We start from the raw sequence: 27788 nt of genomic DNA, 5'->3' as shown, positions 1-27788 counted from the left end.
TTTTCTTTTAGTAGTAAGCTTCCACAAGCAAACAATCAACAAAGTGAAGATACAGCCTATAGAATGGGAGAAAATATTTGCAAACTGTTCAACAGACAAGGGATTAATAAACAGAATACATAAGGAACTCAAATAGCAAACAACAACAACAACAACAAAAAACCCCAAAAAAATCCCCCCACACTCCTAAAGATCGATTAAAAAATGGGCAAAACATTTGAATAGACATTTCTCAAAAGTAGAGATATGCATGTCCAACAGGTGTATGAAAAAGTGCTCAGCATCATTAAAAATATGAGAAATACAAATCAAAACCACAGTGAGATATCACCTCACTCCAGTTAAAATGGCTTTTATCCGAAAGACAGTCTATAACAAATAGTGATGAGAGTATGGAGAAAGGGGAATGCTTGTATGCTGTTGGTGGGAATGTAAATTAGTCTAGCCACTATAGACAACAGTTTGGAGGATCCTCAAAAAACTAGAACTGCTATATGATCCAGCAATCCCACTCCCAGGTGTATCTATCCAAGAAAGGAAATCAGTATGTTGAAGAGATACCTGCACTTCCATGTTTATTGCAGCACTGTTCACAATAGTCAAGGTATTGAATCAGCCTAAGTGTCCATCAGTGGATGAACGGATGAGGAAAATGTGATAGAATATTATTCAGCCATAAAAAAGAATTAGATATGGTCATTTGCTACAACATGGGTGGAACTGGAGAACATTAAGTTGGCAAATAAGCCAAGCGCTAAAGACAAATAGCACATGTTCTCACTCATATATGGGAACTAAAAAATTTTTCTCATGGAGGTAGAGTAGAATGATGGTTACTAGAGGTTGGCAAGGGTAGTGGAGAGATGGAAGATAAAGAGGGCTTGATTAATAGGCATAAAAATATAGTTACATAGAAGGAATAAGACCGTTTGGTAGCACAATAGGATGACTATAGTTAACAATAATTTATTGCATATTTCAGAATAGCTAGAGGAGTGGATTTGGAAAGTTCCCAAAAAAAAGAAATGATAAATAATTGAGGTGGTGGATGCCTAAGTTACCATAATTTGCTCATTACACATTGTATGCTTATATCAGAATATCACACGTACCCTGTAAATATGTACAACTATAATGTATCCATAAGTTTTTTAAAAAAGAAATTAAGACAAACTAGTTTTAGTCTTCTTCCACTTCTCTCTGTATTACTTTGATATAGATTATGACAAGGTGTAATTACTGACAGTTTACCTTGAAATTCTAATTTATTTTTCTAGAATAAAATATAGTAGTTAGCACTTTTGGGATATTCCTAAAGAGTAAATGTTAAAACAGTATTGAGATGACTTCTTATTCACACCTGAATAGGAATTGAATTTAGATGACAATAACAATGTCATGAATATTTAAGCTTAATTTTTGAAATATGTATGTAATAAATACAGTATAGTGAGCATTTTAACTAGCATATAAAGAGGGAATTAAATGAAACACTATTAGTATAACTTTAAAAATATTTTTAATAATTTTGCCAAAAATCTGTAAATTCTTCTGAAAATATTGTCCTTGCCCTACTCCAGCTTTCTACTGTCCCTGCCTCCGTAGTATCTACATTTCCTTCTATTGCCTCTTGACCAATACGGCAAGGAAACAAGAGCATTGTATCTATCTGTACTTGGTCTTATTTTCCTTTGCAGTTTCTCTTGATACAAAATCATAATGGAAGAGAGAAGCAGAATATATTAAATTTCCCAGAGTATATTAAATTTATTTTGGGTATACTGCTTTAATTTCCTTCATATCCTCTAGACATAATTTCTTCTAGGTGTTAGCACATGGACACTATTTTCAAAGATGACCCAGATAATATTTGTAATTTTGTTTTCTTGTGCTAAGTTATTCTATTAATTTGAAGTAACTAATGGAATAGAAGACCTTTAGGCTTTCCTTTGAGAATTTTTTTTCCTTAAGAAAGTTCTCTTTGAGCTTCATAACCAGTTTCTTTTGAAACTGGAAAATGTACTTTGAGCTAAGTGGGAGTTTACCTTTATTGTTTTTGCAAAACATTAAATGAACAAATGAATGGGCGAGAAAATAAATAGGCTGTTTTCTTTACTGAAAACTTCTATGCAGGGGCCTTGGTTTTTTTTTTTTTTTTTTTTTGAGACGGAGTCTCGCTCTGTCGCCCAGGCTGGAGTGCAGTGGCCGGATCTCAGCTCACTGCAAGCTCCGCCTCCCGGGTTCACGCCATTCTCCCGCCTCAGTCTCCCGCGTAGCTGGGACTACAGGCGCCCGCCACCTCGCCCGGCTAATTTTTTGTATTTTTTAGTAGAGACAGGGTTTCACTGGGTTAGCCAGGATGGTCTCGATCTCCTGACCTCATGATCCTCCCGTCTCAGCCTCCCAAAGTGCAGGGGCCTTTGAAAACAGTATGCTGAGAATAGATAGGGCTCAAGGACAGTATCTCCAACTGAACTTTTAATGAACTCCCGTAGGCGCCAAGAAGGCGGGTAGATAAGAAAGAATATAGAAACAAGGTACTGAGTAGAAGGTTACATGTGGGAAAAGAAAGTTTGTTTTGCATTGCATTCTTTCTGCTGACGTGAGGTTTATGGAGTATAAATAAAGTGAGGCGAAGGCTCTGAGTGCGGCCGCCATGTTCTCTGTGTGTCTTTGTCTTTGTGTGTGTTCTTTCATTCTCCACCACCCCCGGTGCGGCCCCCAACATTCTAGACCTTGCTTTACTCCCACAAGAAAATTTTATATTTACACGTTTAGGGCACACAGACGTATGGACAAAGTTTCTGAAATTGATGGATTTGGATTTGTGCTTTGTGCTTAGAAACAGTTTGAAAGTTAGATCCCCTTTCAGCCTGGCTCTACCTGGCTACCCAGTGTCCCCATGTCCTGTGCATGGAGATACTCTCCCCACTCCTGCCCAATTCTGTTTTTCTTGGTACAGCACTTTGGAACTCATGCTGCATGATGGGCAGAATAAAGCAGTGAGTCACGGCTCCTTTGGGCCAAGCTGGGAATGACAGTTACTGGAAAAATAAGAGAATAAGCATAAAGAATCTCTGAAATAAAATGGCTCTCTATACAGCTTAAAGCAACTACAGGCAAATTTGGCAGTAACTGCAGTAGAACATTTTGTGGTAATATTAGCACAATTTAGAGCCCTTTTTTCATCATGTTATTTACCTGAATTAACATCTCCACTGGTAATCAAGCCCTGATTGCCTTCTGTTCATTAGCCTTTGATTTAATTAATAAGACTTGTTGAAGAGGGATCTTCAATGTTTTTCTGTAAACAGCTCTAATTTATTGATTCAATTTGAATTTTGTGATTATTTCAAGTTATTTAAATCGATGTTTGAATTATATGTTTTAAGTTTTCATAAAATAGGTTAAATCCTCACAATAATTAGAAGACAAAATGTTTGTTTTGTTTTTCGTACAGTAATATATCTTTTTTGATATCTTTAAAAATTTCCATTTTGTAAATGAGTTAGTAACTTACACTTTCAAATATTTCAGGTCATACTAAACTTTAAAATAAGACTGGGCGCGGTGACTCACAACCTGTAATCCCAGCACTTTAGGAGAGTGACGCAGTAGGATCACTTGAGCCCAGGAGTTCAAAACTAGCCTGGGCAACATAATGAGACCCTTTCTCTAATTTTTTATTTTATTTTATTTTAATTAGCCTGGTGTGGTGGCATGGCTTTGTAGTCTCAGCTACTCTGGAGGCTGTGGTAGGAGAATCTCTTGAGCCGAGGAGATGGAGGCTGGAGGCTGCAGTGAGCCATAATCATGCCATTGCACTTCGGCCTGGGCAACAGAGTGAGACCCTGTCTCAAAAAAAAAAAAAAAAAAAAAAAAGATTTAAAATACACGTGCACAAAAGGTAGACTATTAAAAAATTTCTTAATGTTATTTTTTTCCACTGGTACTTTTTCTAAAAGTGGACCCAGTGACTTAACATTTTTACTAGGCTTTAAAACAGAGATTCAGTAGTTGCTGAGTGTTGAGACATGTAGATAAAAACTAATTAAGAAAGGAGAAAGTCACAATGACTCTTAGGTTAAAGAGCAATTTGATAATCAATATGATTCTTAATGAGAAATCAGTGAAGCAATAGTAGAAAACATTAGTGGTCTGGGCTCAGATTATTAAAGGTTAGTGAGTGTTTTGAAACATGTCTGCTGGGTGCAAAAACAATTAACAAAGCATTCTACAAATTCTAAAACTTAAAGGAAATAAAAACTTTTCCATATGTAGATGCAGTAAATATAGAGACCACATCTTTTATTTGTAGAAAGAAAATAAACATTTAAAACTAACATGAAAGATGTTGAAAACTTTATAAAATTTTGGTATTTTTGAAATTTTTTGGAAATAATACTTTTAGTAATTTATTCTGGACTTATTTTGCAGGTATGTTGAGGAAAATGTCGGTATACTATTATAACAGCATCAATATTCATCCAGTGAAATATTTTGAGAATCTACTCTGTGCCCTGAAGGTCCTAGATACTGGGCACATATCAGTTGATAAAACAGAAAAGGTCCCCTTCATTTCTGGAACTTATGATGTAGTATATATTTTAAGGAAATTTTAGTTTCAAATGATGTAATACATAAAATCTCAGTGTCGTGAACTGCTGATATGATCATAACTTATTAAAAACAAACACTTGGAGGTTCAATTCATGGAGAATTCAGAATATGAATTCCATGAACCTAGGTCTTGTTTTTTTATGCAGTTATCATAGAAAATCTTTTCAAAGACCCTTTTCACCATGAAAATAATACAAATTAGTCAATGAAGTTACTTAGGGGGAATCCATCTTTAGTTGCACTTAAAAAATGAGTGTTGATTCAATTAAAGGCTGGTGTCCTTTCATTGTGTTACAAGGCAATCATAGTTTCATGCCTGAGAATGTGCTTTAAGTATACAACCTACAGAAGCATGTGGTCCCTATATTCCAGAACTCAGTTCACAATATGTGATCCATACAAGTTAATGCTCTCAAGAGAAATGGAAAGCTTTGTGGGAAAAAGGTTGTGTGTGTGTTTTATGAGTGAGGGGAAAATATCTGTAAATGAGGGGAAAATTCCAAGCAGTTCCTGGAATCAGTTACTGCCTCCTCAGGGAGCCAGTGATGAGCTCAACTGGGCTGAGAAAAATTCATGCAGAGGTCAGCACTAACTGCATCCCAGCGTCAAGCCCCGCCAAAGTGCTTAGTCCTAAAAGACGAAGTGAAGAGTACCAGGTACAGTCTCCAGCTGAACCCCATGTGCATAGTAATTTTTTTTTGCCTGTACCTAGAGCACAAACAGGATTAGAAAAATCAAGAAAAATATATCCAGGAGAAGAGGTTGCAGAACAGAAAAGCAGCAGGCCTGTCCTCTCTGCTAAAGCAGGAGGAAAAAGAAACAACTCCTAACCTTGAGGAGATGGTATGATGTGGAGCCTTATAATCAGGTCTCCCTATCCCATTACTGTAACCAGTAATAATGTATGTCTGTAATCCACTCAATGAGAAATGCCACTAGGATGGTTCGACTATGATGAATTCCTTGTTCTTTTGGGTTTTATGTCTATGGCAGTTTTTTTTTTTTTTTTTTTGAGCAAAAACAGACCAAATAGATGTAGGTTTAAAAAAGAGACATTCAAATTCTTCCAAACTCAGACACTGGATTCTCTGGCCCACATAAGTTCTCCTTTGCTAGTTCTTTAACCTCTAGAGATCTTTGGTAGCCATTTAACTTGCAACAAGAAACCATTTTTGACCTATTAGATTGGCAAAATCAGACACTGAGAACATATAGCATAGGTGAAGGAGGAGAAGCAGATGAGCTCTATTTGCTATAGGAAAGGATACCAAATATTTATATTGGTATCCTCTATGTAGGATGATTCTCCAATATTCATCAAAATTGGAAATTAGAAATGCATGTACCTTTGACCTTGCAATTGCACTTTTAGGAATTTATCTTACAGACATATTTTTACATAGATGTAATTACACATACAAGAATATTTATTGCATCATTGTAGTAGCAAAATTTGGGAACAAGCTACATAGCTATCAATAGAGGACTGGGATTAAATATAGTATGATATACTCATACATAAGAACACCCTGTGGTTTTCAAAAGCAAAAGGCAATTTTCTCTGAATTTATGTCACCCAAATATGTTGTTAAGTGACATAAACAATATAGAGTGTACTCTGCATACTACTGTTTGTGTATGTGTGTATATGTGTATATATATGTGTGATACATATATATGGAAGTCTATATATCTTGTACCTTTTACATTTTTAATACAGTTGTCTCTCCATATTCGAGGTTTCTGCATCTGGATTCAACCAACTTTGGACTGAAAATGTTTGGGAGAAAAGACAGATAATATAACAATTAAAATGATATGTGTAAAAAATACAGTATAACAACTATTTACATAGTGTTTATAATGTATTAGGTATTATAAGTAATCTGGAGATGATTTAAAGTGTATGGGTGGTGTACACAGGTTTTATGCAAACACTACAGCATTTTATGTAATAGACTTGCACATCCTCAGATTTGGTATCAGAGGGGATCCTGGAACCAATCCACTGAGGATTATATATGTGCTTTTGTTTTTTCCTATTTTAATTAACAAACAAACCAAATAAAGTATGGTTCTAGGCCCAGTGTAGGTAGAAAATAGAACACTGAAGGAGGGTACTAATATAGATAGTCATATCTTTGATTGATGACAGAATTGACTGAATAAAAAGTTATCTCCATAGCACAATCTTACTTTTAATTGGCGCCAACACATATTTAGAATGTGTCTGGAAGGACCATCTGCTTTGGATAGGTCTTGTGTAATCTTGTAATGGTAAAATATTCATAACTTTTTTGATGACATACTGTAATATAAAACACAACTAGACCAAATATAATTTTAGGATGTTGTAGTAAAAAAGAAAAAAAAAAAGGAAAAAATGGGAATGGGTGTTGTTGAGAGAGAGAGAAGAATGTCAAGTTTCTGTCCTTGGGAATTGAATGTCCTCAACTAAAGACTGAAAATGAAGACATTTCAGCAGAAGGAACAAAGAGGGAGCTATTGGAGAAACAAAGAAACAGAGTTATTTTTGATTGCATGATTTTTAATTAATCTGAGAATAATTATCAAGTGTGATGATTTGGTTAAATACCAGTTTCATTCTGGAAGGAACACAGTGAATCATAGAAAACTTCAGTTAAATCTTGGCCTGTGCAAGTATGAATATTTAAAATGTGAATATTTATGATGATGATATAGAATTACCAGCCTTATTGAAACTAACCTTGCTTTGGCAGTATAGTTGAGTCACTGACATTTTTAGCATAAAAGCGAATTTATTTAGTTTTATAAATTATAAGGAAGACAATTATAATGAGCACATATATTCATGGATTCACTTATCTTTCATTTCTCACAGGGTAAATGGGAAGTTGGTAGCTCTGAAGGTGATCAGGCTGCAGGAAGAAGAAGGGACACCTTTCACGGCTATCAGGGAAGGTAGGCACTTTTCCTTGTTGATTTTGCTTTTGTGTTTCTGTGGTCCCCATAGCTATTTTAGTATTATACACCTCTAAATATGCTGAGTTTTAAAATTACATGATTGTATCTTTCATTAAAATGTGTAAACTGAAATTTAAAAATCAGCATCTCTTGCAGTCATATCAAATCATGTTAAATGAAACAAGATTATCTGCTGTATGCTCAGATGTGGAATAAAATGCTGTGCATTGATGGTGAAGCTATCTAGGTAATTGAGGAAATTTGTATGTCTGCTATTATTTTTAGAGTTCCTTAGATATTAGTTTAACATTATTCTGTATTGATGATTTTTAAGGAAAGTCCTTAAAAATGGGGATTTGTCATGCCGTCTTACTAGTCATTTGAATTTCTTTTCTTTCTTTGTTTCTATCCTTTACTGTACTTTTATTGGTTTTCCTGATTGGAAAGAAGATAATATAGACATTCTTTATATATTAGGGTCATTTATGTTGTGATAGTTTCCTCTAGTCTGTTATTTTCTAAAATTTCTTTTATAATGTAGTTATTTGCTACATATAAGATTTTAATTTTTATGAAATTAAATAGCTCTATCTTTGCTTTGTTACCTGCATAGAAAGGCTTTTATATTCCAATAAAATAAAATATCTTTTTTTTTTTATTAGTGGGAACTTTTCAGTTCAGTTTAATGACTTTTAGGATAAGTAGGTTTACCTCTACTACATTTTTAAAAGTGCAGATTATCTTGACATAGGACTTCAGTTTATTTTTGCATTGAAGGGATCACAGCTATTATTCTGTTCATCCATAACAAGATAAATTGGTGGTTTGCTGCAATAATTTATCAATGTATTGATGAACTAACTGTAGTCTGTCACTGGTTTGGTTTGTTTCCCACAATTATTGATATGATTTACGTGTATCATTTTTGAAAATATTGTTTCTATTTCTACTCTCTCACCTCTTATTCTTCTTTTAATTCAGTTTTAATTTTGTTTCCATCATTGATCTTTAGCAGAAACTGTTCTTATAAAGTTCATCAGTCACTTGCTTCTTGTCAAGTCAAATGTATACCTCTGTCTTATTTTACTCAACCTTTCAGCAGATTGCATGGTTGAAACAGTCTCTTCTGTGACATTAGATTTTCGAAGTAGGTAGATTTTTCTCTTAGGCTGACCCTTTCTCTAAGTTAGGGGGAGTTTCAGGACAGGAAAGGGCCTCTTTTTTTTTTTTTCTAATAAGCACCCTGTCCTGAGTGATACTATTTATTTTGTGAATTTAAAGAGCAGCCCTAAGCTGATATCCTACACATGCATCTCTTTAGCTAAGACCTTGTCTTCGTCTCCATTTCATATATCCACCTGCCTATTTGGCATCTTCTCTTGAATACAGCAGTATATAAAAAGGATAATACATCACTACCAACTGAGATTCATTTCAGGAATACAAGGCTAGTTTAACCTTTAAAAATCAATCATTGTATAACAGTCATCTCAGACTTAACACATCTGAATGGAACTCATGATCCTCCCACTATAACTGAAACCATGTTCTCCCTGTATTAGTAATAGCAGCATCCAGTGTTCCCTCTACCCAAATCTAGCCATGAACAAGCCCTGTTGATTACCTCTCTAAGTGATACCTGAAATCTGTCCACGTTCTCTTTCTCCGCTGCTACCCCCAGTCCAAGATATCATCAGTTCTTCCTTGGACTTCTGTAAGAGCTTCTTAATTATACACCTTACTTCTCTTGCCTTATTACTATCCCTTCTCTACTCTGTTATCCGTATAATCTTTTTGAAAACTAAAATCATATTATGTCAATCCCCTTATTTAAAATTGTTTCAAGTCCTGTATGACGTATTTTCTTCAAACACGCTACAGAGTTTCCTGTCTAAGGAATTTTACACATGTTCTTCCCCATGGCTGGAATGCTGCTCCCTGGCTCTTTTTAGATTTAGGGGTCAATTTAAACATCCCATTTCAGAGAGGGTTTCTTTGTCCATTTATCTAAATTAGTGGCTGACCATCATTTTATGCTTCTTTACTCTCCACATCACACCCTATTTTTATTATAATTCTTATTGGAATCTGAAATTTTCTTTCCACTCTATAAAGTATATAATCTTAGTGAGGGCGGAGACCTTGTCTGATTGTTCACTGCTGTACCCTCAACATCTAGCATGGTAATCCCTCTACAATAGTAAGTGACTTAAGGAAAATCATTAAGTTAGAATCTATAAACATGACAGATTATTAGATAACAGTTTGTTCCCACAAGGAACCTGCCTTGCAGGTGGGAGGTAGAACATATAAATCATAAGTTGAAGAATAATATATGGTAGTATATTAATGCCAAATTATTTATAAAGGATTGTGAAATCTAAAAGATTGTGAAATTATTTCTAAAAGATTGTGATTTTTAAGGAAATTCTTCTTTTAGTGATGAGAGGTAAAGTGTTAGCTGGGACTTGAATTAGGCATAAGATAGAAAAGCAGTAAAGAGTAGATTGAGGAGAAGTGTTCCAGACAGGTATAGAAAAGGAGCTGAGACCAGAAAGCTCAATGCCTTTGCCAAGTGCAGCAAACAGGAGGAATAGTTAAGGAGTTCTCAACTGATAGGGTGGGAGGGATGGGTAATTATTGCTCCATAGAAGTGGCTGTTGTCGTCACAATAATTGAACAATGCAACCCGTGTTTAGTGGATGAGAGCTTGGCATTTACATGAGAAACTCTAATGCAGAGGGAGGCAAACTATGGCTTGGGGCCTCCTGTCTGTTTTGGTAAATAAAGTTTATTTGAACGCAGCACTCCCACTCATTTATGTATTGTCTATGGCTGCTTTCTTAGACAGAGTTGAGTACTTTTGACAAACTGTATGGTCCCCCAAACTTAAAAGTATATGCTATTTGCCGTTTCAATAAAAGTTTGTCGATCTCTGCTCTAATATAATAAACAATTGTCTCATGTCCCACAGACTTTTTTAAAATGTCCTACTGGGCATTCATGCCGGTGAAAAATCTGTTTATATTTCTAAGCCGAAACCCAACTATTTTGCATATAGACAAAATATGCTCTACACAGATTTAATATATACTAAACTATCCAGGAATACAACTACAGTGTAAAACATGGGAAAATTGTATTTTGTTTTATTTAAAACTTTACAACTTATTCATACTTTGGAAAAACTCCTTAGTGGTAGTACTGCTTGTGTTATTTAATTCAATAATGCAGTACCCCACAGTTTGCATTTGTAGTGGTTGTGCTTATGCTGATTCTGTACATAGATGTGGGCACCACTCTTCAATGTTTTCCAGTATAGTTGTGTCTACTTACATATTTAAATACTTTGTTTTATTATAAATTAATTTTTATTTTTTGTATTAGTTACATATAGATATAAATTAATATATTTGAAGTTATATTTATATATAAATATTTGAAATTATGTGTGTGTATCTTGTTATATATGAATTCCATTTCATAATAGTAAAGACAAAAAAGATAGTAAAATATTTGTTATATAAAGAGGGTATTGGGTTTGATGGGATTGAAAATGATTGACTGAGGTAGAACAATGGGTTTCTGTTAAGCTGTGGAGGAAGATAAGGTTAAAAGCGCTACTGAATTAATTACACAATAGGCCCTGAATATGAGAGACGAGAGGGACAGGGATTCTGGGCCAACAAGGAAGCAGAAGAAAAATGAAACTGGCCAGCAGGCAGGATTCCTGGTATGCAGGGTGTGCACTAGAATTAATCAACCTAACCTTACTGTTGGTGCTTGGACCAAAGTCTTGGTCCAAGGTGACAAGAAAGTTCTTAATGGTATTAAAGGATCCAGTGTGACAAGCAGGCCCATCAGTGGGAGGTTCAAGGGAAGAAGCCAGTAGGATCACATTGAAGTTGTTGATGATCTACTTATTCACATTGGCTGGGTGTGAGGCAAGCTCCTGAGGCACATTAAAGGTTAGGTTCTGGAAACACAGAGAAGCAGGGCATGCAATGAATCCTTAGCACGCTGAGACCTGGCTTTGACTGGCAACATAACTTCATTTTAAGCCTTGAGATGAGCTTAGGAACTGGCCCTCAGTTGCAGTTGTGTTGTAGAATGCAGGGCTGTGTAGGTGGGATCTTGTGCTGTGGGTTAGAGACCCTCTGAAGACTTTTGAGCTGGGCATATTAGGAAGAAAAATCTGATATTTGGATATGATATCGATTAGAAAAAGAAGAAACTGGAAGCTGATAAGTCAGTCATTCAGCGTAGTGCAGATTTGAAATTATGGGTTTGTTAGACGTTAACAACAAAAAATATTCTATAGAAAGAGATGTCAGAGCTAGATGAAGTATTGATTATAGAATGAGAGGGAAATGTCAATGGTTTTGAGTTTGAATGAGTGAAAAAATGGTGCCAGAGATAGAAATAGTTTGTGATTGCATGGAGAATTGCTTTTAAGACTTTACAGTTTTGAAAGGCTGTTATCCAATGTAATCTTCACATTGTAGTCCTTTGAAAGAGTTTTGAATTTTTATTTTGTAGAATTTATATTGTTTATGGAATCTGTATTATAAATATGGAATTAAGGCTCAGAGGGGTTACATGACTTGTCTAAGGAGCAGGGTCTTGTACCAGCCAAGACCTTGTTAGATTTCAAAACAGGGTCATTACTGACATTTTGGAGTTATCGATTTGGGTTTTAGAGATTTTGGGCTCATGAGGCATCTGTATGAAAATGTCTTGTTGGGAATGCGGGAGTGTAGCTCACAAGAGTTTAGCATAAGTAATATATATGTACCATGGTCGTTAAGAAGTTGAACCAAGTATAACATTTTTGTGGAAGAGAATATTGAGTGAAAATGGAGTCAGTTACAAGGCAAGGTAGAAACTCTCATGGGAAGCTGGAGGTGATTTCTTTTATGTTGTACAGTGATGAAAAACAAAGTCAGAATCAAAACCTACTGATTTGTGTATGTTGATTTTGTATTCTGCAACTTTACTGAATCAATATACACAAATCAGTAGGTTTTGATCCTGACTTTGTTTTTCATCACTGTACAATAAAAGACAAGCCACCTCAATTAGTTTGCTGGGGCTGCTGAAACAAAGTACCACAGCCTGGGTAGCTTAAACAACAGAAACTTATTGTCTTACAGTCCTGGAAGCTGGAAATCAGAGAGCAAGGTGTCATGGCCCTCCCAATGAGGGCTATGAGGAAGGCTCTGTGCCAGCCACTCTCCTTAACTTGTAGATGGCAGTCTTCTCCCTGTGTCTTCACATCATTTTTCCTATATATCTGTCTGCATCCAAATTTTCTCTTCTTGTAAGAACAATAATCACATTGGTTTAGGGTCCACTCAGATGACATCATTTCACCTTAATTACCTTTTTGAAGATAAACACAGTCCTATTCTAAGGCACTAAGGGTCAGGACTTCAATATGAATTTTTTGGGGGGACACAGTTCAGCCCATAACAGCACTTAATGGCTTTGGGCCTTAGTAACCCTGTGTATTAATCCATGCTTGCACTGCTGTAAAGAAGTACCTGAGACTGACTAATATATAAAGAAAAGAGGTTTAATTGGCTCATGATTCTACAGGCTGTACCAGAAGCACAGCATCTTCTGGAGAGGCCTCAGGAAACTTTCAATCATCCTATAAGTTGAAGGGGAAGCAGACACATCTTACATGCCGAAGCAGGAAGAATATAGAGAGGGAGGAGGGTCTATATACTCTTAAACAACCAGATTTCATGGCAACTCACTGGCTCACTATTGATATGACAACATGAAGGGGCATGGTGTTAAACCATGAGAAACCACCCCCAGATCCAATCACCTCCCACCAGGCCCCAGCTCCAATATTGGGGATTACAATTCAACATGAGATTTAGGTGAGGGCACAGAGTCAAACCATGTCACCCTACTTGCAAAAAATAGCAGTTGGATCATGCCATCTCTTAAGAACTACCTTGGCATTTGTGGTTTTGATTTCCCAAGGAATCTTTAAACTCAGAATTTGGAATGTTCTGGAGATCAGGGAATGATAGAAGAATAGTTGAGGCCTTGATCACAAAATGACATTTTATTTTCCATTGAATAAAATATTTTAATGTCTTTTTAATAAAGTCTGACTTCAGGGTGATTTTTTTTTTTTTTTTTTTTTTTTTTTTTTTTTGTAGAGGTAAATGACTCTAAGGCAGAGAAATTAAACTCTGGGTTAGTTTTTGTTACTTGTTTTTTTCTTGTCTTCTCATTCTGCCTTTCATAGTCTTATTTTTCTGCTGTTTATATCTGGAAGCAAAAGCCATCATCATTGCTTAGCTTTCCCCATTTATCCTTCTGGAAGTCCAGACACAATAACTCCTCTGTGTATCTGGTGGTAGAATTTGAAATATTTAGGGTAATGTGGGAGACATTTGGGATATGTTCAGTTTTACATTGGTGAGGAAGCAGCATGGTGTGTTCAACTGAGATAGAACACCTGAATTTGAATTTACCCCTCTTCTGCTGTTTTGATCAATTTCTCATTTACAAAATATCAACAGCAGGAAGATTTCAGAATAAGAAAGCACCATGCACAGTAAAGTAGTTTGTAAGTGGCTACTTGCCACTCACAGGCTTACCTAGAAACTTGGATTTTAAGGCGTAATTTTCACCTCAAGTGGAAATACTTGAAGCAACTCTAATCTAACTTGGATTTATGTCCAAAGATGTACTTTGAATTTTATTTGTCATTGAGTAGAGTGTGTAATGGATTAATTCAAGTTCAGGCACTTTGAAACTCATTTTGTCCTCCATGGCAGCTTGGAGAAATCAAGTCGTAGGGCTCAGGGTCAGCTTTTCTGTTTTACTTTAGAATCATTATATGGCATCATCCTGGTTTATGTGGAACAGATAAAGAGCTGGGAGATACAGGAGAGGTTTGAAAGGGAGTGAGTAAAATGTCTTAGGATATTTCATCTTTCAAACAACTTTTAAGTGTGTATGTTCTTACTCTCTGATACTGTATTCTAGACTTCCACATTTTTTGTTGTCTTAAGATTTTCTTAGACAAGGCATGAGGTAAGCAAGCCAGTTGTCTCCTTTCGTAGATTCTTGAATATGTGATGGTTTTCTTAGGTGAAAATTATGCTTAAAGAGAAATCTAGATACTCTAATAGGGAACAACTTTAAATTAAAATGGTATCAGTATCAATAGACAGTATTCGGTATGTACTTGCACAGCCAGAGCCTAGTCTCACTTAACACTCACAAAACCCTCTAAGGTAGGTACTATCATTATTGCTATTTTGAGGTTAGGAAAGTTAGGAATGGAGAGGTTCAGTCACTCACCTAAGGTTAACGCTAGCATGTGGTAGAGCTAAAAGCTGAAGTTGGCTAGGTGCGGGGGATCACGCCTGTAATCCCAGCACTTTGGGAGGCAGAGGTGGGCGGATCACCTGAGTTCAGCAGTTTGAGACCACCCTGCTCAACGTGGCAAAACCCCGTGTCCACTAAAAATACAAAAAATTAGCAGGGCGTGGTGGCAGGCAACTGTAATCCCAGCTACTTGGGAGGCTGAGGCAGAAGAATTGCTTGAACCCAGGAGGCAGAGGTTGCAGTGAGCCAAGATGGCGCCACTGCACTCCAGGCTGGGCAACAAGAGTGGAACTCCGTCTCAAAAAAAAAAAAAAAGCTGAACCTGAGCAATCATCCTGCAGAGCCTACACTTAAACATTATTCTCTGATAGATTTTATGTAGAAATTTTGAGTTCGTACTGCGTTTTCATTTCATACAGAGGGTTGTCTTATTGCCATTAAATCAAGGTTAGCAAAAAAGATAGGGATTTTGCGGGGGAACACGGACAAAATTTATTTTTAAAAGTGATAACACATTTTTCAATAAAGAAAGGAAGGCAGCATCCATATAGGACAAGGAAGGGTCAAAAAGAGGAAAGGAACAAATACTTTCAACACAGTGTAACTCAAGGAAAGTAGAAACATGTAGAGGAAAAGGGGACCTCTCATGGTAAACTCTGTAGTATTGAACTTTTTGTTTGAGTACATTCTTTTAATACATGTCTGAGTCTTTCCATGTGCTTTATCTACCTTCTCACTCTTCCTTTCTCCACCCTTCTTTATGTATTTTTTCATTATTCATTCTATTAGAATTCTATGGAAACATTTTAGATTTTTAATAAAAAATGTGATACTAGGAAGGCAGAGGTACATATAAACTGAAAAACAGATAAAGGGAAAAAGGCAACTTCTTTTATTTCAAATGTTTGGAATTAGTTAACCTGCTGGTAAAATAAATAATTTTATAGCTTAATTGTAAAATTTGTACTGTATAATTAAAATATTCTAACAGTACAGTAAATGTTATATGAATTATTGATATTTTATAAATTTGTTAAAGTTTTAAAATGGAAAATAATTTCCATTATTTTAATTGAGTCATTAAAAATTTTAGTGTTTGATAATTTGATTCTCTACCTTACATTTTTCTCTTTTATGTTAATAGCCTCTTTATTTATTTTTGTTGTTTTTCGTTAACCATACCATTTTTCCTTGTAACTGTATGGTACAATTGCTTGTGAAGTTTGTATATGTAATCGAGTTATAATTCAATTGATAATTAACTAGTCTAGGTTTCATTTCTTGCTTTTCATGTTTGGGGTATTGTGTTACTTTTCTAGGGCTTCTGTGATAAATTACCACAAATCTGCTGGCTTATTCTCTTGCAGTTCTGGAGAGTAGAAGTTCAAAATCAGGATACTGGCAGGACCATGCTTCTTTTAGAGGTTGTAGGGCAGAAATCCTTACTAGCTTTTTCCTAGCCCCTGGTGGCTTCCTACAATCTTTGGTGTTCTTTGGCTTATAGTTACTCCAATCTCTGCCTCCATCTTCACATGGTCTTCTCTGCCTGTCTCTATGTGTCTTCTTCTCTTCTTATAGGGACATCAGTCGTTGGATTTAGAGCCCACACTAATCCAGTATGGCTTCATCTTAACTTAGCTAATTATGTCTGCAAAGGCCCCATTTGCAAATAAGGCCACCTTCTGAGGTTCTGGGCTGACATAAATTTCTGGGAGACACTATTCAACCTGCTGCCAGTGTTTATTTTTCTCAGTTTCACAGGGAGATTTGTAGGTAAGAATGGACTGGGACCCGCATTGCACCTTTGAAAGCTTAGGAGAAAAATGTACTACATGGTGGTTTTGATAACAGTCTTCTTTGTTTTTTTTACTGAAGTTTGCATGTAATAGACAATGAATGAATATAGATAACTTTCTCCAACGTGATTTGTTTTTGTTTCTCTCTATAGAGGCTCTTTTGTTATTGTTATTCATTTATTTGTGTTTTCAAGCAAAATATCATTCTCCATGGATGATTGGATGACTTATGAATGTGGCTTGTGTAAAGATAGATTACATCTGTCAAGTTAGTGAGTATGATTGAGACATTGGTAGTTAGTCTGGGATTGGAAGCATGGAGAACTGACATAATGGAGACCTCCAAAGCTACTGAGTTGCTGTGAAATTATAAAGGTCTACTTCCACATTTCTATACGTTGGCCATTGGGATTTCAGACACATTTACACAAAGACAAAATGTTCCAGGCTGTTCTGTTGGAGTCTTTTTTATCCAGATATGCTTTTTATCCAAGTATATGGACGTGTTTTTTATCTAGATATATCTTTTTTATCCTTGAGTAGATTCCAGGGCTGTCCTCTAAGAGCCTTTTTTGTCCAAATATATAGCTTTGATGATCAAATACAACCTAAATGATAAGTAAATAATCATCTTTGGTTGTAACTGAAATTATCTTGTCAATATTTGCATGCCTAGATACTTCTGACCCCTATCACCTTCCCAGTGGAGAGAGGACATCTGCCAAAAGAGAACTGAGGTCCTCTGTTCCCTCCCTCTTCCCCTCTTCCCTGACCTGGAGTCTCTTGCACTCAGGCCCCTGGAAGTTAGTTAAGAGTGTGGGCACAGATGGGAAGAGAGGCTCCTGGGACGTAACCGCCTTCTTTAATAGACTGGAGGGCTGTAGTAGGGAGAGGAAGAACAGACAAACATTTGTTTTCATTTGTGTTTTGTCAATATTGGTGTTTGGAATTGTTCATCCTCTTGTAATGATTTCTAAATTAACAAGTTGATTATAAATGGAATTTTTAGTGAAACATTATGTTAATGCAACATCTGACCCTATGTAGTAGGTGACAGGTTAAATTAGGTTTCTTCATGGGGCTTAATAACTTTTTTAAAAAACTCAGATATTCTTTGCTCATTCTAGACATTTCTGAATTCAGCTGTTTTATTGGCAAGTGTTTTTTAAGACACTGTTTGTAGCATCATTGTTGGAAGTACATGAATCCTATATAAGCTAATTAGGAATCTAAATCAGACTTTAGAGATTACCTTGTCCAGGGGTTCCTCAGTTGCATCCTGGTGGTCTTCAAGCTGTGTGTTTGGTCTTACAGTAAATTTTAATAAACAGTATTAGTGACCAGAAAGAGGTCCAGGGCCTGGTTTCTGAAGCCTGACTGCCTGGATTCCAGTTTGGACTTCATTCCCATCTAAGTGTATGATTTTGAGCAAGTCTTAAACTTGCTGTGTTTCATTTTCCATTTCTTAAAGAGAATGAAAATACTACTAAACTTATAGTCTTGTTGGGATATTATATCCATTAAATATGAACATGAGGCCATAAAATAGAAACGATCAAGGAATAATGAAAAATTCTTCAATATAAAAATACCTTAACAGGTATTAAACTTTCAGAAGAACACTTGGATTGTGAACTCAGAGAAATCTCCCAAAAGGAGATCAAGAAGAGTTATCATCTCTTATGTCTTTGAGAATAAATAATACAGTTATTTGAATTTTCTTCTATATTGTCTCTTTCATTTATTTCTGCTTGTCTGTTTGGTCTCTTTCTTATTGGAAGCATCCTTCAGCTACCTGGATATCTTGTTAATTGTCAGCTCATATTTTAAAGTCAGACTTTAATATGCTGTTTGGGAGCTCTGGGTGCTTGGATAGGGAATGTTGGTTGGCAGGTTTCACTGTAGTGTGATGGGGTGAGTGAACCAGTTTTTTTTTTTTTTTCTTGCAGTATCTAAGATGTCAGCATTTGGGGGTCTTTTCTTGGAAGGAAGCTTCAGTTTCTACAGAAAAGGATTATTTTATCTCCTGCCTGGAGGATTTCAGTTTGCTGCCTACATTGTGGGGATTGAGTAAGAGATAGGGGTTACAGAGTAGTCTCAACCTTCAACATGCAGATTTTTATTGAATTTACCTATTTTCAGTTCAGATTATGCAGTAAGTGTGAGAGAGACTAAAAGACACCCAAGTATCTAAGGCAAAAAATAATGGGCCTCTAAAAAGGCTTTGGCAGTAGGAATAGATAGGAGATATATATGTTTGGAAGGGACTTAAGAGGGACACTTGGTAAGACTTTTTATTTGACTAGACATGGAGCTTGATGGAGGTGGGGTTAGTCAGTGTGACTTCCAGGATTTTGGATTGGGTAATTAGGTAGATAGTGGAACCAGTAATGAGTAACTGTGGTTGGGGACAGGGGAGGGAGGTGGAGTACAAGAAAGACAATGAGTTCAATTAGTGAGTTTGAAGTCTGGCATTCATGTGGCAATTGTGTGACATGATGGTACAGTTTAGGTAGCAGGTGTTTGTTGTATCTAAATTGAGAACTTTACAAGTCATATTCGAGTATATGATCTAGTTTAATTTTCTATTCCTTGAGGAAGGTTGATATTATCATCTTCATTTTACTAATCAAGAGGCTGAGGTCTAACGAGATTGTTTTTGTGCAAAGTCACACAAATAATTAAGTGGTGGATATGAAGTTCACCTTGAATCTTCTAACCAGTGCCTGGAGCAGTGCCTGGCACATGATAGGCACTCAGGGTATGTTGAATGACTGAGTGAATGAATGAATAAACTCTCATGTTCTTTCTTCGTATTCTGTTATATGGCCTTACTATTGGGACAGAAACCCATATGATGAAAATTGTACAGAGATTCCTCTCAGGCTGCCCCAAAGCAAAAAGGCAAAATTGAGAAAGCTCCATAAGCAAGGAGCTAGCAATTTTTCAGTCTTGGTGGAGACTGTGCCTCTAGCTGTGTGATCATAAACAATTACTTAACATATTTTGTCTTTAGGTTTTTCATTTTTGAAATGAAGTGGAGACCATATTATTTTCGAGCTTTATAATTAAAATAATATTACCAACATGAATCTTTTACCTGGAAAAAAGATCTATAATTGTATCACTATTATTCTTCATGCATACATGCAGTAATATGATGCACATTTATTGGGTTAAAATATTTTTAAGCCCTCTAATAATCACCCTTTATGTCTGTCACTGAAAAAATTAACATGAATTGCTTGAAGCATTTTTATAATTGACAGGCAAAAATTTTGTAAATGGAAGATAAAAATCCATGAGTCTAGACGGTAATTCTAAGTATGCTTATGTAAATTGCCACAATTGTTATTCTAAGTCTGAGTAATCTGATGGGTGTCTGCCAACTGATATCAACAAAAACTTGTCAAGTGTTAAATCATGCGATTAAAAACTATGAAAATCATATGTTTTCTTTTTTCTGTTAATAATTTTAAAGGATAAAGTTTGTTTTTTAAAATCAAGTAACTGAATTCTTGGCTACTTTAAATTTGTAAAAAATTTATATGACATTTTGTCCTATTTTGTCAACTAGAAATATAAATTGAGATATGATACTTTTATATTTAAGACATTTTAGGAGGATTACATAACCAGTTCTAATCTGAATTCATGTATAACTTCTAAAAATCCCATGGACTTTTTCAGTTCCTACTTTGCCAGTCTTTAAAAAATACTATCTCATTTGATTTTCACCAAATCTTGTGTTATATGTAGGTTTTAATATATCCAAGTTACAGATGAGGAAATTGAGGCCTAGATACAAATAAAATGTCCTGTGTTACAAAACCTGCCAGTAAATGGCTGTTACGATTTACACTGGGATTTTTTAAGTGAGGTGTTTGTTCAAAGATAATACATTCCTCCATTCAAAATTTCTGGGCTAATGTTAAAAAATGATGAGAATTAATAATGTACTTGTAAACGTCTTGTCATGCTAGTAATTAACATAGCTACTATAAGTTGCTTTAAAAAAATGTAGCCCATGACCAAGGGGGTGTATCTAAAGTTCAGTTTGACATCTCAAAATCGTTTAATGTAATACCATGTTAATAGAATAAAGTTTAAAAATCACACTATTATTCCAATAGATGTAAAAAAATGTTTGTTATAAAATCTAACACCTATTTATGTTAAAGGCTTAACAAACTTTGAATAGAAAAGAATTTTCCCAACATACACACACAGAGTCATATTTGTGTATACTATCAATGAACATGTGGAAAACCAAATTTAGAATACAATACCACTTAAAATCACTTTAAATACTTACAATAAAAAAGAAATACCTAGGGGTAATCTAACAAATCATATTTAGAATTTTTGTACTGAAAATTACAAAATCTTGATGGAAAGAAATAAAGGAAGATTAAAATAAATGAAAAGGGGTACCACGTTTATGGATTGAAGATGCCGTATTGTTAAGATGAAACCTCACCCCACATTTCTCTGTTGATTTAATGTCACACCTGTCAAAATCCTAGCCAGCTTTTTGTAGAAATTGGCCATCTGAGCTACAATTATATTTCATATATTACATTATATGAAAATGTAATGAACTAGAATTGCCAGAACAGGTTTGAAAATGAACAAAGTAGGAAGACTTACACTACGCAATTTCAGAAACTTTGTATAAAGCTACAGAGATCAAGACCGTATGTTATTGTTGTAAAAATAAACATATTGATTCATGGCATAGAATGGAAAGTTCAAAAATGAACCCTGACATTTGTGGGCAGTTGATTTTTAGTAAGTTGCAAGGCAATTCAATGGAGAAATGATAACTTTTTCAATAAATGATGCTGTGACAATTGGGTATTTAAATGCAAAAAGATATACACCCTTATGTAATAACATACACAAATGTCAACTCAAAATTGATCCAAGACCTCAGTGTAGGAGATAAAAGTTTAAACTTCTGGAAGGAAATCTGGTAGAACATTTTGTGTCCTTGGATTACACAAAGATTTCATAGATATGATAGCAAAAACACAATATATAAATGAAAATCGATATATTGGAATTGTCCTCTTAAAAAGACACCATTAAAGAAATGGAAAGGCAAGTCACAAATCGGTAGAAAATATTTCCAAACAATATATTGGATAAAGGATTTATATTGAAAATATATAAAGAAGTCCAAAACTCCACGATGAAAGGACCCCCACAATTTTTTTAAATGGGGAATTTATTTGAATAGATATTTGAGCAAAGAAATATATGAATGGCTAAGACCATGCAATGGTTTTCACAGTTGTTAATCATAAACCACATGAAAATTAGAAACCACAGTGAGCTATTACTGCACACCCAATATAACGGTTATAATTGAGGAGAACAACAATACCAAGTGTTGCATATGGAATAACTGGAACCCTTAAATATTGCTGTTGGGAATATCTGCTTATGGTACACCCACTTTGGAAAACAGTTTGGCAGTTCTTAAAAAGTTAAATATTAAATTACCATATGACCCAGTGACTTCACTCCTGGGTATTGTCTACCCAAGAGAAATGAAAACATACTTCCACATGAAGACATTTACCTAAATGTTTCCAGTATTATTAATGCAGAATAGCCAAAATCCAGAAACAAGTTAAGTGTCCATCAACTGTTGAGATGATAAATAAAATATGGTATATTTGTACAGCAGTAAAAAGGAACTAACTACTGATAACATGTTTGAACCTCATAAACACTATGCTAAGTTAAATACGCTTGGTTGTATATACATACGTTTGTATATGAATACGCTTGCTTGTAGTCCCAGCTACTCGGGAGGCTGAGACAGAAGAATTGCTTGAACCCAGGAGGCAGAGGTTGCAGTGAGCTGAGTCGCGCCACTACACTCCAGCCTGGGCAACAAAGCGAGACTCTGTCTCAAAAAAAGAAAAAGAAAAAAAAGAAAAGAAAAGAAAAGAAAAAAGACTGATCTTAATGTAGTATAAATAATAGTTAGGGTCCGAAGAATGTAAAACAAACAAACAAATCTGAGTTATGGCACCGGTTGCAAAACTCTGTATATTAAAAAGCACTGAATTTTATACTTACAGTTGATATATTTTATGGTTTGTAAATTATACCTCAACTACATTTTCTCCTGATTTTATTAAAATATATATTCATAGGTTTAGCTGAAAAAGAAGAAAATTGAAGTATTAACATTAGTGATTTAATATCTTTGTTTCTCTTTCTTCCAAATTCTCTAAATATGTGTTGTTTTTATTAACAGAAATAAAACTTTTGTTGACTATAACCTTTTGTAACTGATACCTCCTATTCTCAAATATCTTCAAATTTATTAGTAAAGAAATATGTGTAATTGGTTGAATTATAGGACTATAATTACCGAAGTCTGTCGAAGGGAAAGAGTGAGATAGAAACCATGGGTAAATTAAAAGAGCTTTGAAACTGATGGAAGTGGTGGCCCTTGAGTACTGTTACGATCAGTTGGAAGGAAAGTTTCAGGGGTCTCCTGTTGATGCTATGGAGCCTGTCCTGTCATTACAAAAAACATGAGCCACACTTTACATCAGAGCTTTTTTTTTTTTTTTTTTAAATTATCATTGCTGTCGATTTTTGACAAACAATTTTAATCACAAAACACTTGTTTAGCGAGAGAAAATAACCCAATATGAGCAAAAAACCAAAATAAAAACCACATTGTGGCCAGGCGTGGTGGCTCAATCCTGTAATCCCAGCACTTTGGGAGGCTGAGGCAGGCAGATCACTGAGGTTAGGAGTTCGAGACCAGCCTGGCCAACATGGTGAAACCCCATCTCTACTAAAAATACAAAAATTAGCCAGACATGGTGGCACACAATCCCAGCTACTGGGGAGGCAGGAGAATTGCTTGAACCTGTGAGGCGGAGGTTGCAGTGAGCCAAGATCGTGCCACTGCACTCCAGCCTGGGTGACAGAGCAAGATTCTGTCTCATAAGAAACAAACAAGCAAAACATATTGAGTAACTTATGCAGCCAAGAAGCTGATTGTAAATGGCAACTGACAAGTTGAGCTTTTATGATTCCATAGTGGAGAAGCGGCCAGAGAAGCTACATCTCAGAAGAAGGACTCTCTTGCCTTTTTAAAGTTTTAGTCTTCCCATGCCTTCCTCAGCTCTGCTTTGACCATCCTTTAAGGTCATGTTAGTGCTGCCTCTTCCCTGAAATCTTTCTGGCTTTCACAGAAACAGTCTTTTTCCTTCTGTATACTTTTTGTTTGTTTTTATTGTTGTTGTTTTGCTTGTGTACACTTACCTTTTAGCACTTACTACATTGTACTTTATGATACAGTCAATTGTGTTCAATTATAAACTATTGTCAACTTCTTAGGGCTTTATGTTCTTAGGGTTGTGGTATGAATCAAGCACTGACTAGTCATATCCCAGCTGTTTCCCTATTGCCATCTAAATGGAACTAACCCAGAATGCAGTTTGTGTTTCAATAGAATTTAAGCAATAATGAAAAGGGCCATACCAACAAACATATGAAAAAAAAGACTCATCATCACTGGTCAATAGATAAATGCAAATCAAAACCGCAATGAGATATCATCTCTCGCCAGTTAGAATAACGATCATTAAAAAGTCAGGAAACAATAGATGCTGATGAGGCTGTGGAGAAATAGGAACACTTTTACGCTGTTGGTGGGAATGTAAATGAGTTCAACCATTGTGGAAGACAGTATGGCAATTCCTAAAGGACCTAGAACCAGATATACCATTTGACCCAGCAATCCCATTACTGGATATATACCCAAAGGATTATAAATCATTCTACTATAAAGACACATACACACAGATGTTTATTGTGGCACTATTCACAATAGCAAAGACTTAGAACCAACCCAAATGCCCATCAGTGATAGACTGGATAAAGAAAATGTGGCACATATATACCATGCAATACTATGCAGCCATAAAAAAGAATGAGTTCATGTCCTTTGCAGGGACAAGGATGAAGCTGGAAGCCACCATTCTCAGCAAACTAACACGGGAACAGAAAACCAAACACTGCATGTTCTCGCTGATAACTGGGAGTTGAACAATGAGAACACATGGACACAGGGAGAGGAACTTCACACACTGGGGCCTTTCGGGGGATGCGGGGCAAGGGGAGGGAGAGAATCAGGACAAACACCTAATGTATGTGGGGCTTAAAACCTAGATAACAGGTTGATAGGTGTGGCAAACCACCATGGCACATGTATTCCTATGGAACAAACTTGCATGTTCTGCACATGTATCCCAGAACTTAAAAAAAAGAAAAAAGGGCCATAGTGGTTTCTGAATGAAAAGAGTTAGAGATCACTGGTGTGGTCATGGAAGAAATGGGATTTGGACTGAGGCTTCGAACGCAGGTAGAATTCCTATAAGCATAAATAAACAGAGGAAGACATAACTGTTAGGGCAGCTGGCTGGAGTAGGACTAGTACTTCCACTCCACACCACCCAACACCACCACCAGTTTGGCTGGCATAGAGAGAATTAAATCTCTTGCTAGTAGGGTGTGTGTGTTGCTCCTGAAAGTTTTCTAATGAAAACTCTAGCTGCTAAGGTGTTCACTGTTATTCTAACAAAAAGATAATCTGGGTATTGTTCTGTGCAGTGCCAGTTTCTAGGACTTATTTTCTTTCTTTTTTTTTTTTTTTTTTTGGTGAATTTGTTTTTATTGGAGAACAGGGCACAGGGTGGAAGATGTCACCTTGGGCTATGGTATGTCCCACCTCCCAGAGAATGTCCGTTTACATTCTGATCTTCCTGGGATGCTTTATGGAACTTTTTCTTCTTCTTGGAGCTGCTCTTGCCAGCTGCTTCTTCAGGCCCACTGCTGACTGGCTCCTCTTTGGAGAATTTCCTCTTTTTCTTGGAGCCACTTCTGTGGCCTGCCTTTTCGGGGTCATTAACTGTTTCCTCCTTGGGTGAAGACTTCTTCCTCTTGGGAAGACTGGTGCTGCCAGCGGTCTCTTCAAGATCACTACTCATCAACTCCTCCTTGGAAAAAGATTTCTTTTTCTTGGGTTTGGAGAAAGAGATAGATGGGTCTTCCATTCCATTCTCCTGAGGAACCTCCTGGGGCTTTTGCTTTTTCTTTTTTTTGGGTTTTTCACTCGTCTCCTCACACTCCTCTGGAGTACTACTGCTGTTTTCTGAAGATGCGAGGGCAAGTGCAGCCAGCCGTTTCTTTTCCTTCTTTAAGCGTTTCTTCTGTTTCTCCAGCTTCCTAGTAATCTCAGCAGCCACTTCCTCTGCCTGAACCATTGCTTCCTTCATGACATCCAGATTCTTTCGTGGTATCTCTCCAGTCTCATAGAAGGACAGTCGCTCTTCAACTTGTTCTCGAAGCTTCTCCCCAAATACACTCGTGGGCACCTCAGAGAAGCAATCGATTCGTGAGGCAGTACTGCATTTGTTTGCCAGGTATCAGGAGATGCGGCCTTTGTTCTTGGCAGCTGCTCGGCCAATGAAGGTGGAGTGGAAAATGAGTCCATATTTTGGTGTGTTACCCCTTGTCTTCAGGGCTCTGGAGACTTGGTCCCTTTGCTGGGCCCTGGGAATCACTCAGACACCAGGACTGGCCATCAAGACTTATTTTCTTTATACTTGTTGTTTGTTACTATTCCTTTTGTTCTTTGGGCATGAGTTTAATTATTGACACTGGATCATTAATGTTGCCAGGGCATTTGAGATGATTGGTCAGGAGACCCAGGGATCTGTAAGAAAATGTCATCCTGGGAAAGAGGAGATAGAACAAGATATTGAAGACTGTCCAGTTCAGGGATATTAGTAAATTCTGAGAAAGATTTGAGTATCTTCAGCGAGGGTGAGTTTGAGGTTGATAGGACTGCATACAGAAACAGGGAAGTCAGAAGTGGCTACAGTTTTAGGTCCAAAGTGACTGAATTCATGTGATATGTACGGAAACTGAGGTGATAACCATTTATCCCAGTAAATCACTGAATCTGAGGATATAAAAGCTGAAAAGAGCATTAGTGATGTAATCTGTTCCCACCATTTTACAAGAGAACAACTGAGTCCTAGAGAGAGTAGGTAGTTTGAACTACCAAGATCAGGAGTGAAAGTCGTGTGAGTCATCAATGTAGAGAAGATGTTCAGAGATCTGGCAGTGAATCACTTCTTTAAAATACAGCTCTCACCGCAGATTATATCTGATCTTGGTGTGAAGCGCCAAAAAAAACCCACATCATTCAGATCTCTATGTATTTTATATTTTCTCCTGACATTTTGGAATGTGGTGGAACTCTTCAAAAGACCATCAGATAATTCCTATTTTAATTTTATAAAAGGAAAATTAATAGCATATGTGGGAAAAATGTGCCATATAGTATATTATGGGAAAAGTGTAGAAGTAGAGAGTTAAGGGAAATTTTAGTATGGGTCATTTATATATTTTGGACACGTGCCATTTCAGTCAAGTCCCTGAGTATACCCGTAAGAATCGAATTGATAATCGTACTTTTAAAAACCCTAGCAACTTGAACAGGACCCAAGAAAAACAATTAAAGAAAATAATAAGCCAGAACTTGGCAGTGGTTCTGTTATCTGTGAGCTTGACACTCTTTCCTTTTTGTCCTAAAGTTTCAGACTGGAATGGGCAGGAATCAGCAGCAGGGGTCAGTTTTAATGATGCTAACTTGGTTTCACAAAAGTATTTAGGATTATAAAATTTTCTTAATAGAGACTGAGATTAGTTTTTCTGTAGGGTTTTTTGTTTGTTTGTTTTAAGAATTGATCCAGTTTCTATGATGAACAGTAGATTGGTGGAGCTGACTTATTTAGAATGACCTGTGTAATATTTTTTTAAAGTTCTAAATGCATAGTAGTCACTTAGTAAGTGGTTGTCTCTGTTGTTACTTTCTAAATGCCTTTAATTAAATTGTAAGATTGTAAGCCATTAGGAAGCAGTTCAACATTTCTACTCTCTCAGGGACTTCCAAGGTTTATTTGGATCTGGAGTAGCTCTTCTCCTCTGCCTGTTTTATGTTAACACATTTGGGTTATTCCA

The 27788-nt window shown here is 36.1% G+C and overlaps 2 protein-coding genes across 18 annotated transcripts in view; one reads left to right on the top strand and one right to left on the bottom strand.

Annotated features, from left to right (window-relative positions):
- CDK14 (cyclin dependent kinase 14) overlaps window positions 1–27788 on the top strand; it is a 790403-nt gene that overhangs the window by 375437 nt on the left and 387178 nt on the right. For all 17 annotated transcript variants that reach the window (XR_012432704.1, XR_006696501.2, XR_012432705.1 and 14 more), the window contains one exon: window positions 7484–7563. Coding sequence is in view for 14 of the 17 variants with exons in the window: in XM_045387589.2 (XP_045243524.1) it covers window positions 7484–7563 (80 nt within the window). In the remaining 3 variants the exon portion in view is untranslated. The remainder of the gene's footprint in view (window positions 1–7483; window positions 7564–27788) is intronic.
- LOC102125831 (nucleolar protein 56-like) lies at window positions 25390–26113 on the bottom strand. The gene has a single exon (XM_005550265.5). The coding sequence runs from the start codon at window positions 26033–26035 to the stop codon at window positions 25463–25465; it is 573 nt and encodes a 190-aa protein (XP_005550322.3). The 5' UTR covers window positions 26036–26113; the 3' UTR covers window positions 25390–25462.

Source organism: Macaca fascicularis, chromosome 3 (assembly GCF_037993035.2).
Source record: "Macaca fascicularis isolate 582-1 chromosome 3, T2T-MFA8v1.1".
NCBI lineage: Eukaryota > Metazoa > Chordata > Mammalia > Primates > Cercopithecidae > Macaca > Macaca fascicularis.
The sequence above is the reverse complement of the archived record's forward strand: the minus strand, read 5'-3'. Positions and strand labels throughout refer to the sequence as shown.

Bases quoted from the DNA above. Each gene is read 5' to 3' on its own strand.
- LOC102125831 (XM_005550265.5), bottom strand. From the start codon at position 26,035: ATGAAGGAAGCAATGGTTCAGGCAGAGGAAGTGGCTGCTGAGATTACT.